Source organism: Geospiza fortis, unplaced genomic scaffold (assembly GCF_000277835.1).
Source record: "Geospiza fortis unplaced genomic scaffold, GeoFor_1.0 scaffold221, whole genome shotgun sequence".
In the NCBI taxonomy this organism is placed as follows: domain Eukaryota; kingdom Metazoa; phylum Chordata; class Aves; order Passeriformes; family Thraupidae; genus Geospiza; species Geospiza fortis.
The window spans coordinates 998,669-1,013,156 of NW_005054395.1; the positions used below are offsets into that span (position 1 = coordinate 998,669).

Genomic DNA, 14,488 nt, shown 5'->3' on the forward strand with positions numbered 1-14,488 from the left:
TATTTTAGAAGATTTTGATCCTGTAGGAGCCTGTTCTTCATGTGTCAGAGCTGTTAATTTTGAACTTTTATTTTAATAGTGCTTCTAAGAAGATGTCCAGTACAGATCCCCTCACAAATACAGAGAAGGAGTAAGTATTTTTTTTCCCTAGATTCAGAAATACAATTAATGATTACAATATTAAAATTTTTGCAGTTTCATTGGTAGGATCTTGTCTTGATGAAGACTTAAAGAAAAATAGCTTGGATATTGAAGCAGTCTGCAGTAACGTCATAGGAAAGCTGACACCAACACCAGTGAATTTACACTTTAAGGAAGGAATTGTCCCTTAAGCTTTTCATTAATTTAATTTGCACTTGGTTAGGACTAGTTTTGTAGAGATAAAACCCTGCATAGAGATTTCTTAATTTAATGCTTCTGAACTATGAAAACATACTTGTATATAGTAGGTCACTTCTTTGTACATCTGGGGTACCTGCAGTAGCATAAGACTGGAGGTTTTGTATTACAGTGCATTACTCTTTCAGAATACTCTGTTTCTATACCTTTAATATTTTATATGTAGTACTTAGGAACCATTATATTTTTACCAATGTCACAGGATATCAAAAAATTACGTTCATTCTATAAAACATAATCTTATCCACTTAGGAGTTGGATCAGATTCTAAATGTCAAAGATGGATTCAGTCATGATTGAAAAGTGTAACTCCAGACCCTTTCCAAACTGCCAAATAACCACACCAATGCTGTCATCAAAACCAGAATTAAAACCAGGCACAGGCAGCTCTTGCTGGACTTACCATGTTTGTTGTACTTGTGCAATAGAATCCAGCAAAGAGTATTCAGAAGAATAATAAAAAATTTAACATAGATTTAGAATTACGCCACCTCATAAATAACTTGATTGGTTCAAAAAGAAAAACCACAAAACATTAAAAAAGCTGACCTGCTTTTTACTGGGACCTGAAGAAGCCAAAACTGCTTGTCTGATGGAAATTCAGGATGTGTGATCACAAAGATACATCTTTCAGACAGCTGTGGCTTGCTAGAGTCATGTGAAAGATGAGTAGTTAACATGAGTAGTTCCTAGCTCACTGTATTCCAAAGGTGGTTTTTCACATTAGAGATGAAAGGAAAGGCACCTAAAACTGCACTTCGACTGCATACTGATGGAAGGCTGTCATTTTCTGTCCTTTTATTTCTTGTAGAAGATGATGCTTCCAAGAATGGACTTGGTTATATGTTAACTGAGGTTTACCTGTACTTTCAATCATACCTTTCTTCTTTGTGCAGGGGGTTAGCTTCAAACCATTCATGCTTCTCCAAAATTACAATGTTGCCCAAGCTTTTTTTAGGCTTAACAGTTGCCATATAATGACCTATGTTTTCTTTTAACCTTTATAGCCTAATCAGCAGAATGTATTTTGAATAATGAGTGGGTTTGGATGGATCACACTGAGTGCTCATCCATGATGTATAATACAGCATTCCTTTGCCTATGGTCCTTAAAATCTGAACTTGGGGTTAGTGAAGCTGAAAAGCTACAGTTGCATAATCCATTTGTATAGGATTTTTGTAAAGGGCCTTTAGCTTATTTTTAACAAAAAAGATCTTGTGAATCGAACTTCCAGAAATTCTGCAGATCTTTCTGTCATCTGCTAAATTATCATGTAATCCATCTCAGTTGGAAAAGCATTGCAAAACTTCCTCTGGGAAAGGCAAGTTGTAATTATAAATGTGGCCAGAATGGAATAGTTTTCCAGCTGTTTGGAAATGAATCTTACTTAACAACAAATGACAGCTCTTGAAAATTTAGTCTTACTTATTTATACTAAATTTCATGGAGTTTTGAGTTACAATTTTCCTAGATCTTTCTGGAAGTAGAAAGTAATTTGTGTTCTTCTGAGGCTGTTCTTGAAAGGCAGAGCACTTGCAAGAGAACCAATAATGCTGTCATTCATTAAAAGCAGCACAGCAACAGAATTTGAAGGTAAAGAGGGATAGAAGCCTTGGAGATGAGTTCAGGAAGCTGAACAAAGCAGAGTTTACTTTTAAGAAGGGGTGGAGGAGCAGTCTTCTGAACAAGTCATGTATTACTGGTAATAACTAATAAAATGAGAGCAATAAGGCTAATACTACTTTATATCTGCTTAAATTGTGCAGAAGTTTGTCATTTCTGGTTTAATAAAAATAACTTTTTGCATTTTAACAAGAAAACTGGAGAGCCTTGAGCCATGCGTTAATTGCGGGATTTCTATACCAGAAAGTGTGACACTGGTTGGTCTGAGTGATGTATTTTGACAAATGCTCCTAATATTGATACCACAAATTGAACTCCACTGGTGTTAAGTACAGAGGTCATTTTGTTGGAGAAAATCTATTGGTACTTTATCTTCTGTAACCTTGCCTTGAGCAAATCTAATTGATATGAGGCTCAAAACATCAATGGCTTTTCTTGTAATGCCGGTAACAGCTGCAGAGTGAGCTGACTGAGGAAATGCTGCAAAGGGGCAAATTTTCATCTCTGAATGGATGTGCTCACTGTGCCAGTGGGGCTTTTCACTATCTGGGAGCTGGGAAGGCTGCTTTATGTTCCCATTTCCATCTCTGATCTGCTCCTTAATCTGTGGTGGGTCACTCTGCTCCTTCTGTGTGTGCATTGCAGGCTTTCAGGACTGACCACTCTCTATGAATGCTGTTCAGCAAGTTGTCTGTCAGCAAAGAGATCCTTTCCCCAGAAAGATTATCTGCTAATGAAACCACAGTCACTGCAGCTTTAAAAAAAAAAAAAAAAGGTGCCTGAGATAAGCTTTTGCATTCCTGGCATAGCCAGCCCTCCTGCTGCACCTCCAGGCCTGACAGATGCTGTCTGATCACAGGGCTGCTCCTGGCTAGAGAGGATTCACCTTTCTACTTAAAGCCCTCAGTGAACACAGGGTAGGAGGCTTTCATTTCAAGCTGCAGTCTTGTTATGATCTTTTGAGAGAGGGGGAGTAGTAGGGGTACTTTTGCAGCAAGCCTGGAAGGAAACATTCATTAACCAAGCTGGTGTCAACGCTCAGAATTTCTGAAAATGTGCATTTCTCTGCAAGACCGAGTCTCCTATCACAGGATCTGACCTCTGAGAAAAGGGGTGATACATTTGACTTCTTAAACTACATTATTCGCAGTGTAATGACATAAATTTGGCAGTTTTATTTCCTTTCACAGAAAAGTACATGTCAGCTTGTATTTCTAGAAAAAATAAATAACCCAAGTTCTGTGTTGACTTTTGACTGCTGTATCTTGAAAGTCTAAAAATCAAGTTAGATCATGGCACAAGCCAGTACCGTGATTGAGAATGAAAAGTAATAGCATAATGGCATTTGTTTGATTAATACTCCCAGTCAGCTTTCCCTTTTGTGTGGCTGTGCAAAATGCAGTCTGCTAGGAAGATTGCTTTAGAAAGGTCATGGGTTACTCCTTTTGACCTTGTTTGCAGGGTGTATGTAAATAAATTTTTAGAAGAACAGGAGGAAATAAGTTGCTTTTAATCATCACGTTTGCCTTTGGCTGCTGGATCTAGATTGCTTAATCACAGTGTAGTAAATTTTCACCTTTGCATTTATCAGTCTTTAAAGTTTCTCTAAATGGCTATTTCAAAGAGAGAAAAAGTAAGCATTACCTCTCTAGGTGAATTAGCGCATGTGACGCAGAGGCTTTCAGAGAAGATTAAGTAGGCAGAACGCTCAGCTGGAGCTCTGTGTTTGGGTTTTTTAGTTGTTAGCAGAAATCATCCTGCTCATAACCTTTATCCGGCTGAACTGGAAACCTCCAGTGTGTTTTGGTTGCGTTGTCCTTGTTTTTCCTGCTGGGCTGAAGGATGTCCTTGCTTTCTCCAGGAGCTGAAGATGAACCAGAGCGTTTTGATGGTCTCTCTCTCTTATACTGGTATGCTGAACCATTCAGTTCTGAGGGCATTGCTTTAGTCTGTAATTGGGCAAAGTACAGGAAAGATCATTTAAAAGCTGATAATTTTCAGCTTCTTTTCATCAACAGCCAGAGTTTATAATTTAGATTTTTGTGTGTCAAGTGATATGTGTTTTGTGAGTATTCTCCCGTTGATAAACATAGGTAAATGTTTTGTTTGTGCACATGAATGACTAATAATTTCTCAGGAATAGAGATCAGATTAGTATCTGGAGCTGTATGTTCTGATAAGTACTAAAAGAAATAAAACCCAAAGTTGTTGAACTTCTCTGTGTATGCTGCTAAAAAGTAATAGAAGCAGGTTCATTTTAATTGCCTTTACTGGAGCATCTAGACAAAATGTTGCACACTTAGTCTGTTAGCATTCCAGGACTTCAGCTGGAGTGCTGAATTTAGTATTTTTTAGTGTAAGAAGGCTATAGTGTAAATTTTGGTGATTTTTACTTGTTTATTTCATCTCTTGCCTCACATCTTTACTGTGTGCTAAAACCTTCCTTACAGATACTTTTGCCTGACCTCAAAAAATGAGTAGTGGCAACTGATTATTTAATTTGCATATTTTTCTGAAAAAACATTGAATTATTTTTTGGTACTACTGCCAACTGGTTTAAAAGCATATTTCCTTATTTATACTGTTGAGCATATTTCTAAAGCTCTGGGAAAAATATTCTAACATTTCACAAATATTGAAATTGATGACATAAAATAAATGTCGGATGGGTACTGAACCCAAGTCATTTTACAGTGAAATTGTTAAAGCTCTGTTTATTTTGTTAGAACTATGACAAGTAGCTTGACTTGAAGATCTATGTTATATGGGGGGAAAAAAACCCTAACACTGAAAGTCGACTAGATGTGATATGCTAAACAAATTTGGGGCATTTGAAAATCTTTGTTCTGCCTTTATGTGATAAAGTAATTTTAAACTTCATGTATTAGGGGGATTTTGTTTTTAGAGCATAAACAGACCTGAGTCCCTGGTGAAAGTTGTCTGTCCAGTGTCAGTTATTTCTCATTGTAGGTGGCAGCATCACAATTCCAGTGTTTCAGAGATATCTTACTCCTCTCCACTGTCTAATAATAATAATTAGTTGTGTGTTCTCTGTGTCCTCTTTGTCAGAATCCATTTTAGTTCCGTTAGGATTTCTCTTTGGAAAGTATTGCCAGTTACTTCTGAAAATGTAGATTCTTTCCTATTGATTGTCCTGTTCTTAGATTTGATCATATTTCATTATTATTTTATATGGTAGTTTATAAAGAGGTTCTACAATTTCTGGCAAACTCTAAACTTCAGACTTAAAGTCTGAGATTTGATCTTTTCAGACTTTGCGAAAGTAAAACCTCTGTGTCGGTTTGTGTGAGGTTGAAGTAACTTCTGTTCTTGCTTTTTAATTTTTACAAAAAAACTGCTGTATGAAAACTGCTGAGAGGGAATGGTAAAGCAAAACCTATAGCAGTAGCACAAAAGGCAAGAGAGAAAAAAATTGAATAATTGCCTATTTTAAAGATCAGTGTACCTTGTTGAAGACTTCAGAGCAGGACAAAGCATGACTGGGATGCTGTTCTTCAGCCTCAAAACCAATTTGTGGAATAATTTCAGTGACAGTACTGGGTAGTAATGCAAAATACTCTGTTCTTGTCATGGAGTAGGAGGTTGTCCAAAGGGTATTCTTAAATAAATATTGGGCTTGGGGATTTGTTCTTCCTTTCAGGCTGTGATTAAGTAAAAGCAGTTTGGTTCACTTTTAGCCTTACAAATATGATACATGAAAAATAAATACATTATATGCTCTGACATATCATGGCATGGTCATGTGCAGTCCTGTCAAACACACACCAAATCCACTGGGTTTTGTTATTTCTTTTTAGCCCGTGAAACAAATACTTCAAGAAATACTACAGTGAAAATTATACAGTGCTTGAAGCATAGGTTTACTTTTTGTTTCTAAAGGTTATTATAATTATTTGGTCTCTTCTTGTGGCCAGACTTTGTAAAGCAAAGGCTGATTTTGGAAATACTTGGAAATATGGGATTTTGGGAGATGGTTGCTTTTCAGAGCTAGTGCTTATCATTTGATTAAAAAAATCTCATCTCATCCAGTTTTCTTCTCCAAAACCAAAAGAACTGCAGATGTTCTTTAGAAGCTGGATCTCATGGCTAGTGCTAGAATTTAAGAACATTTGAACCTTCTGGATTTCTCTCTTCCTTCTGGCACAGCACCTTTTAATGATGTACTCTGGCTTTTGCAGATGTACCCAGTTTCAAGCATAGAGTTCAGGCTGTGTGCTGGATTAGGTTGTATGGAAGGATTTGGGTCACTGTGCCCTCCACTTTGATCTTCTTTCCCACCCTGCTAATGAATTCTTGTTTTTTGCATTTCACTAGGACCCTCTAGAAAACACAGTTCTGTCTAATGTAGAACAAGATGTAGGTCAAAGCAGAAAAACCTCAGTGGTGCTTCTGCTCTTTTCTAGAAGACATCTGCTGAGTCTTCTTCAAAAATATTGCAGTGAAAGGACAGAGGAGATATAATACAATGAACTTTTTTTTTTTACCCATAGTTCATCTACATGAAAATAAAACCTGATAAAGGGTAATCTGGATTTATTTCCATTCTTAATACTCTGCAATCTCAGGGCAGTGTGCTGGTCATGAGTCTGATGAAATTGTAAATTTAAGTTTCAGAACACTTAATTTTACTTTGTATTCTTTTTTAAGTCTGTTCCATGATAACTGCCTTCAAAATATTTCTCTGCCTTTAGACAATTCCAAGTGCCATCCTGGTGTTTTCCCTTGGAGTGAGAAGGTACACAGAGGATCAGGCAAAAGAGTTTGGAAAGAAACCTTTTTTACAATAGAGACAGAAATCAATGTTGAGTGAAGAAATTAGTAGATTTGGGAAAAGATTATGTCCATAAATATAAAAAATTATATTTTAGATATCTTAGGAAATAATTTTATGCATTGGTTTAGCTATGCTTTTGTTCAAATATTCATTACTAAATGAAAACTGATTTTTCGGTATGTTTCTCTTGCCTAAATGTTAAGATGGACCAGCTTGTGGAATTTTGCTTAATCACAATGCCTTTATTACACAAAGTGGGATTCACAGTTCAGCCTGAAATGCTTTGGGGGAAAAGGAAGTAAATTCTGTATATTTATTGTACCGTTTCATCTGATATTTGTGATGAACAGATTGATTTTTGGCTGGGGAGGTGGTGGCTCAGAGATATCAAACAGTATGAAGTTGTCAGTGGAGAAAGTTGGTTTGGGTTTGTATTTGAGTTGAAAACACAGTCACTGTAATTTCTTCTCTGTTAACATTGCTCTACCTACATTTCTGTAATTTGATTTTATTTTGTTCCTTAGGACCATTATGGGCCCTCATGGAATAAATCGAGCTGTTCACCGCATCTCTTTCTCTGATTGCCAGAATGGATTAGGTAACTAAGATTGCACATTCTGTTACTCTGAGTAAATCAAACCTAAAAACACCTTTGCCAGCTCATACCTGGCATCAGGAAAGTTTATTTCTTTTTCATGGATTTGTCTGCAAATACATTTACCACAATAGAATAACCAATTCTAACCACAGGTGGAATAACCAATTTTTCACTTTTGTCTTTTTGTTTGTTGTTCAGGAGTTAAAATTATTGGAGGTTATCGGGCGCAAACAGCAGAAGATTATGGGATTTTCATAAAGAGAATTCTACCTGGGGGGGTGGCTGCTATAGATAGTAAGTAATTTTAACTTTTTTGGCTACAAACACACTGCATATAAAAAGCTGTCAAAAGAAGTCTTTATTTTACTTTGTGGGTAAGGATATTTAAAATAATATGGTTTGGTCAGGATCTATGAGGTGTTAGCTTACTTTAAGATAGATAAATGAAACTTGGAACCTTTATGGAAAAAGATTTTAATACACTCAGGTCTTGAAAATGTGTTCAAACCTACATATGGCTGGTGAAGGCAACCGGCAATCTTTCTGGCAATTGGCAGCTCTGTTGAGTGAGTGTTGAGATGCTGAATCACTGTTAATGTATAAGGTATAAGAGTGAGGTTTCCTGTATAAACCTAGTATTTTTAATTAGTTCTGATAATTTTTATTACTATTTTTTTAATGTTGGTGTGCTGGTGGTTAAGGTCTGTGTGGAGAGAAGAAATTACTCTCAGTAGAGTGCAATAATTAAGCTACAGACTTCTGTCCTAGGTCTCTGTATGGGTTTTTTTGAGATTCCAGCTTGTCTTGTGCAAAATGATCATTTGAAAGAATCTGCATCAACTTCCTAAACTTGAGATTTTCAGGAGGTTAAAGGTAGAATTGGTTCTAAAAAATCTTTTAGCTGACTTTATTGATGTCTAAAACATTAATATATCTACACATGGTAACTTAAAATAATGTTAAGAGCGAGAGTCAAATAAAATTAGTTCCACAACTGTAAAATATATATTCTAGTCTCGAAAGTATTTGTGCTGTGTGTAAATAGTACAAATAGCTAAATGACAGTTATTTTTGGTGGCTATTCTGTTGTTAGTAAGATTGATTTATAGGTTCTAGTCTTATCTCAATTATCTGTCTTACTTAGGATCAGGTGCCAAGGGGCATAAAGTTGTTTAATGCATTAAGTCACATAAAATTGAAAGTCCTGGGTTAATATCTGGTTTAATACAATACTTTCACAATTTTCTTGTTGATTCATCAGTCACTGTTCGTTTCATTTAAAGGCCGTCTGCTCACTGGGGACCTAATTCTGGATGTCAATGGAGAAAACCTGGTTGGAGTAACAAATGAAAGGTATATTTATACTGATTCCTGAATGTTTATTAGAATGTTATACATGGATTATTTTGGACACTATCAGTGACTGATTGAAAGAGCACAGCTCCCCTGAGATTCTTGGAGTTCAACTCACAAGTAATTTATCCTGTAGATCTAATGCAGCAAAACTGTTATAGAAAAGTGAAGGACTTTATATGCTTCTGTAACAGCAGAATCAGCTGGTTTCTTAATGACACAGATTACAGCACGTGTGTGAAAACAGCAGTAGAAGCTGTTAATACAACTATCTGCTGGTTCAGTACTGATGAATGTAAATGGTGGCAGCAATCATGTAATGGCACAATGAAGGGGGGAGAAGGAGCTGTAGGTGGTTTCTGTAGCTGGATCTGTAGAGATCAGTGCAGCTTTCAGTGCTGGAGATGGAGATCGAAAATGCAAAGGAAATTGCCATTTGTATTGCTGGGGGATATTCTGAGTGAGGCACACCTGAGCAGCTTTTGTTGGGGTGGCCTGTTAATCCTGAAGGAGGCTCAGGAAGGCAGCAGGGTGGCCCAAGGAGGGATGGGGACAGAAGGGAAGGGAAAGCGAGGTCAGTCCCAGTTTATTGCTTCAGCAGATGCACCACAGCCTGTCTTTTGCTCTGTTCCTTGGTGCTCGCTTTAAGCTTTGCTGCTGCCAAGCTCTTTTTTCTGTATCTGACCATGAAAATTATTAACTACCTTAGCAATGTGTCCATTTTCCTGCTCTTCTACCACTGCTCACTTCTTGCCAGCAACTTGGTATATTTATTTGGCCTTTTTCTGCCCCCTTCTAGGGCTGTTGACATCTTGAGAACAGCCTCAGCCTCTAATCACATGTCTCTGCTCGTTGCTAGAGATGAAGAAGCAAAGTAAGAGAAAAATTGTTTTAACCTCAAAACTAATAAAAGTCCAGTGCTGTATGTCAGGGTGGGTGGGTGAGCTTGCATGAATTTTTGTTTCAGATTAGTTTTAATTGCAGAATTCCACCACATGTCACATTTTACTGGTATTTGATACCAGTTCATTCTGAGATCACTTTCATCAATCACTTCAAGTAGCAAGCTCAGGCCAACTTCAGTTTAAAGAGGGGGATTGTAATGTTATATTTACAGCTAATACCATTAAAAATTATCTGCTGTGATAGTTTTTGAAATACTCCTCACATTTTAAAATAATGAAAAATGAGGACTCTGTTAGAGCTACCAAAGAACTGTAAGATTTAAACTTGTCTTGCCTTCTGACAAAAGGCAGATTCAGTTGTTTTTTTCCCCTCAGAAGTTTGCTTTTCAATTTCTAATGAGCTTTGAATAGTTTGGGTAAGTAGGTTAAACTATTCACTGCAGCAGGTAGTCTAAAGTGTATTCATTTTAGGGACATTTATGTTAAATATTGCTCTAACCTGACTGATGAAAGTTTAGCATATAAACCAATGTTGGCAGAGAATCATCAGCAATGTGACAAACCAGGTCTGTATCCCCTTTTGACTTAAATCTCAGGAGAAAACAGCTGTTATGTAATTGTTTTTGATAATCATTGCAAGAGTATCTGCTGTTATTTGCCTTTCCTGGGATGTTCCACTTCCAGAGTAATCTCCCCATAAAGGATTTTTCTCTAAATTCCTTTAGCCTTTTGTCCAAGTTAAGCTTCCTCTTTCTGTTCCTTGAATTCAGCATCTAAATCACTCTGTAGCCTCTGATCTCTCCTTTTTTCAGACTGCCTAGATATATGCGAGGTCCACTCTTAATCTGCTTTTATCTAAAGCATACTGGCCTAGTTCCTGTAAACTCCTTGAATAATTAAAATCCATCAGTCCTTTAACCACTCTGGGGGGGAAGTGCAGTGGCCTGGGCAGAATTTGCCACTCCATGCAGTCCCTCACCGGCCACCTTATGACTTTACATTCTATGCTTAAAGATTATTTGATTTACATTCAGCTGTGTTTTTGTGTGTGCCCTGGGGCCAGCATGAGCACAATAAATGTTCTTTTTTTAAAAATAATGCGCCCAGCATTTTTGAGCAACCTTCAAAAGTCAAACTGGAATTACCTGGGAATTACTCTCCTTGCAATTAGTTAATTTCTTTTCTCTCTGACTAATTCTGTATATTAATTTGGTGATGTTTCTGGCTTACATCACTCTAGATTATTTTTATCTTTTAAATCAGTTATCACTGAGGTAATCAGAGCTCAGATTAGGAACTTTTTTTCTTAAATTAGTCTGGCTTCAATATCAGATGAATCTAGTATTTTTGTATTTTCTTCAATGCCTGTCGTGCAAGATGTACATCTTTGCTTGTCTGTTGCAATGTGAATGGTGTCTGCAAGGAATTTCTGCTTTTGGCTTTTAGTAGTTAATAAATATTTCTTCTGTCCTCTTGTTTTTAAGGAGTGTATCTTTGTCAGTCTTTTTGGGGTTCTTGTTCAGTGTAATTGAACTAAAAGCATTCTTTAAAAACAAGAGTATGCTATAGGTGTATAATCTGATTCCCTCTAATATAAAGAAATTGTTCTGAGGCTTGGTAGTACCACTGTCTTATTATCTGTAGTTGATTGTATTGCAATTTTTAAAGTTTTGTAATTCAGGGTAAAGAGACATAAAAATAAAGCTTTTGTACCAACAGTCCATTTTGTCCATAATCTGTTTTTTTCTCATCTTTATCATGCATTACATGATTTTTGGGTTTTTTTGGCCTTTTCTGGCCATTTGATAGGGCTTTCCTCTTTCTGTGGAGGTTGAACTTTCTTCTCTGAGGAGGAGCAGCTGTTCAGTGCAAACAGTGCAGGTTTCACAGGATCCATTCAAACTGACAAAGAAAATCTTTTTATTGGCACAGGAAAGAATTTCATGACCTAATGGATAAGTATGGCTCTCACAGTGACACAACCTCTGCAAGAACTTCTCCAACACATCATTTAGCTGGTGAGAGATCACTTCCCAGCCTGAAACAATCCTGGGGGACAAAAATCAGCCTTAGGTGGAGTAGAAAATTGTACTTAAAATTCCTTATTTTAGTGGAGGTGTATTGGAGGAAGTGGCTGTAAGTCAAAACACACATGTACCTTGAGGAATGTGTGTGTCAGTTTCCCCAGTTCTTTGAATAAATGTACTGGTATCTATTTTCAATTTTAATTAATTATTTTTGTACGCCAGCAATGTGAATTGAGCTGTTTATTCTCAGCATCAGCTTTATTACATGATTTTTTCTATGCAAGATGCGAGCAGCTCGCACCTTCCAAAAACCCTCCAACTTCATAAATTCCCACAATTTATATGAAAAGGTTTTTTTTGTATTTGTAGCTGAAATGTGCCACAAAATGCTAATAGAAATTTGATCCAGAGCACTATAAATTCTAATCTTTCTGGAACTGCTGCCTAATTGAGATGCCTTTATATAGCATGGGGGATAAGTTTGTTTTGTATTTTGCACCCAATTTGAAAAAAAATAATCACCTGTGATGTTTTAATAAAATATTCCTGGAACTCTGGGTGGCTCTCAGTTCTTTACTGTGCAGGCATTTTTTTTGTTGTCTGATTGCTTAGTTTGTCTGTTTTCTAATATGAAAATAGTCCTACTGAACTTCCTTACATGAGTTGAAATTTTGTGCTTTTTCCCAAATGTGGTTTTTATTCATTTATGTATTTTATTTCTTTTATTGAAGCGAAATCTAGAGACAGCCTTTCTTCTGGGTCATCCTCAAGGTCACAGAGTCCTCAGTTGCAGCTGAAGGATAACATCACCAGCAGCAGCAGAAATAACTCTGTCTCACCACCATCCCCAAAGCCTCCAAAGTAATCTCCAAAACTGACTGAACCTCTCTTGGGGGAGCTGCAGGAAATGCTGTTATTTGGCTGGTCAGGAAAATTTGGGTTGAGCACTAAATGTTAAAGTTTGGTTTTATTTTTTAACTTCTAGTCCTGTAGCTCATAATAACATTGACATTGCAGACTAATAAGGTTTTTTTCTATTTATTTATTGTTCATGTGGCAGAAGAAGATTAATCAGGTTAATTTTTTTTTGTCTCCTAATGAATTAGTGTTCCTGATTTATATGTACCAGATACTCCCATAAGCCTTGGGATATAGTATATATCTATACTCTATATAGTAGACAGGAGTTTTTAACCTTGTAAAATAGAGTATAAATTCTTTTTGTAATTGTCAGAAGTGCTTGAGGTTGCTGATTTTGCTGTAAATAGTGTAATATTTGAACACTGGGATTAAATGTATAATATTTCTATTTGTTACTGTAATACATATTTGCAAAACCTGTAAGATAAAATAAGCTACTGCTTCAGTCTTTATTATCTAGTTCTGTGAAGTAATTCTGTTTTTCTTTCTCTATGTGTCTCTAGTGACAGTGCATTTCAGATTATCTCTGTTTGCAAAGGAACCAGCCTAGGTTTGAATATTGTGGGAGGAATTAACAGAAATGAAGGGCCTTTGGTGTATATTCAAGAAATTATCCCTGGTGGTGATTGCCATAAGGTAAAGGCGTTTTTTCCCCTCCTTCCCCTTCAGACACCTGTATTTTTTTGCCTTAATTGCTTTGGTATGCTACATATGCAGTCATACTTTAAATACAGAATGTGTTTGTGTTCCTCCTTGCCCTCTCTTTTAACAGAATTATCTCACTGCAGTGTGACAGAGTTACATGGTAATGAAAATTTATTCCTAAGTTCATTTGAGGTAAATGAGGCTCTTATTCCTCAGTTTATGTATGAGAAGGTACAAAACCAACTTCTGTAAGAGATTGCATGATGCAAAGTAATGCAGGAAGGATGGGACAGAGCTACAAATTGCACCTCTTTTTATTTTCTTGGACATTCAAAAAATCATATTTCCCTGAGACTTAATTTAGATGGATCCTTGCAGTTGCAAATCATTGTGTAGGCAAATTAGAAAAAAAATATTCTGAAAGTGCAGACTAATAAAATGTATGAATTGGTGTTGATCACTGTTTTAATTTGTGACAAATGCACTATGTAAATCAGGGGGATTTGTCAGTGTAAAAAGTAAATAAATAATGTAATATCCTGGTTCAGGTACACAGAACTGTTTATCCAAGTGTCTCCTCTGGCATCCTGAATAATTATGGTTATTTGGAAGTGTAGATAACCAGCCTTTGCCTCTGGCCCAGCAAGAGAGGATGAGTTCAGTTCATGAGCAGTGGATTTTGTCCCCAAGCAGTTTATAACTATTTGTTACTGCATTTCTGTAGACTAAGTTTAATCCTAAAATGCAAGCTGGAAGATAAAAATGCAATGTTTCTCAAAGACCTCTTTCAGTAGGTAAATGGTAATCATTTCTCTTTTATTTTCTCCTATTTTGTTGTGGCTTCTGTGAGCATATAATTTAAAGCCTGTCACACATAATCAATAGTCTGAGGCTAAAACATCAATTTCCATTAGGCTCTAATATTAGCAATAATAGAGGTGATTTCCCAGTATTGGTTATCCTGTTTGGGAAGGTGAAACAGGAATCATATTTTAAATGTCTGCCACATGAGGGCACCGTTGAATATCTTAGAACGTGCTGGATGAAAGCAAAATGAAAGCTCTACAGCTTTATTCTTTAACCAAAACCAAAAGAGTAATCGAACAAAAAAAAGGTAGTAAAGTACTGGCATAGGTTTGAAACAACACAGCGAAAATTATGGTATGTGGGTGTTATGCAGGTAAAATTATACTGGTTTTGAGAAGGTATTTTATTTATTTCC

The 14,488-nt window shown here is 36.4% G+C and overlaps 1 protein-coding gene across 2 annotated transcripts in view; it reads left to right on the forward strand.

The window, feature by feature from the left end:
* The window catches only part of STXBP4 (syntaxin binding protein 4), a 65,679-nt gene continuing 51,191 nt past the window's right edge, over nt 1–14,488 (forward strand). The window contains exons 1-8 of one of the 2 annotated variants that reach the window (XM_031060922.1): nt 1–130; nt 7,342–7,415; nt 7,614–7,709; nt 8,699–8,768; nt 9,568–9,642; nt 11,606–11,691; nt 12,432–12,561; nt 13,125–13,257. In XM_031060922.1, coding sequence (XP_030916782.1) covers nt 93–130; nt 7,342–7,415; nt 7,614–7,709; nt 8,699–8,768; nt 9,568–9,642; nt 11,606–11,691; nt 12,432–12,561; nt 13,125–13,257 — 702 coding nt within the window. In that variant the 5' untranslated portion in view covers nt 1–92. Of the gene's footprint in view, nt 131–6,745; nt 6,779–7,341; nt 7,416–7,613; nt 7,710–8,698; nt 8,769–9,567; nt 9,643–11,605; nt 11,692–12,431; nt 12,562–13,124; nt 13,258–14,488 lie in introns of those variants that run through there. The other variant, XM_031060923.1, reaches the window with a different exon arrangement.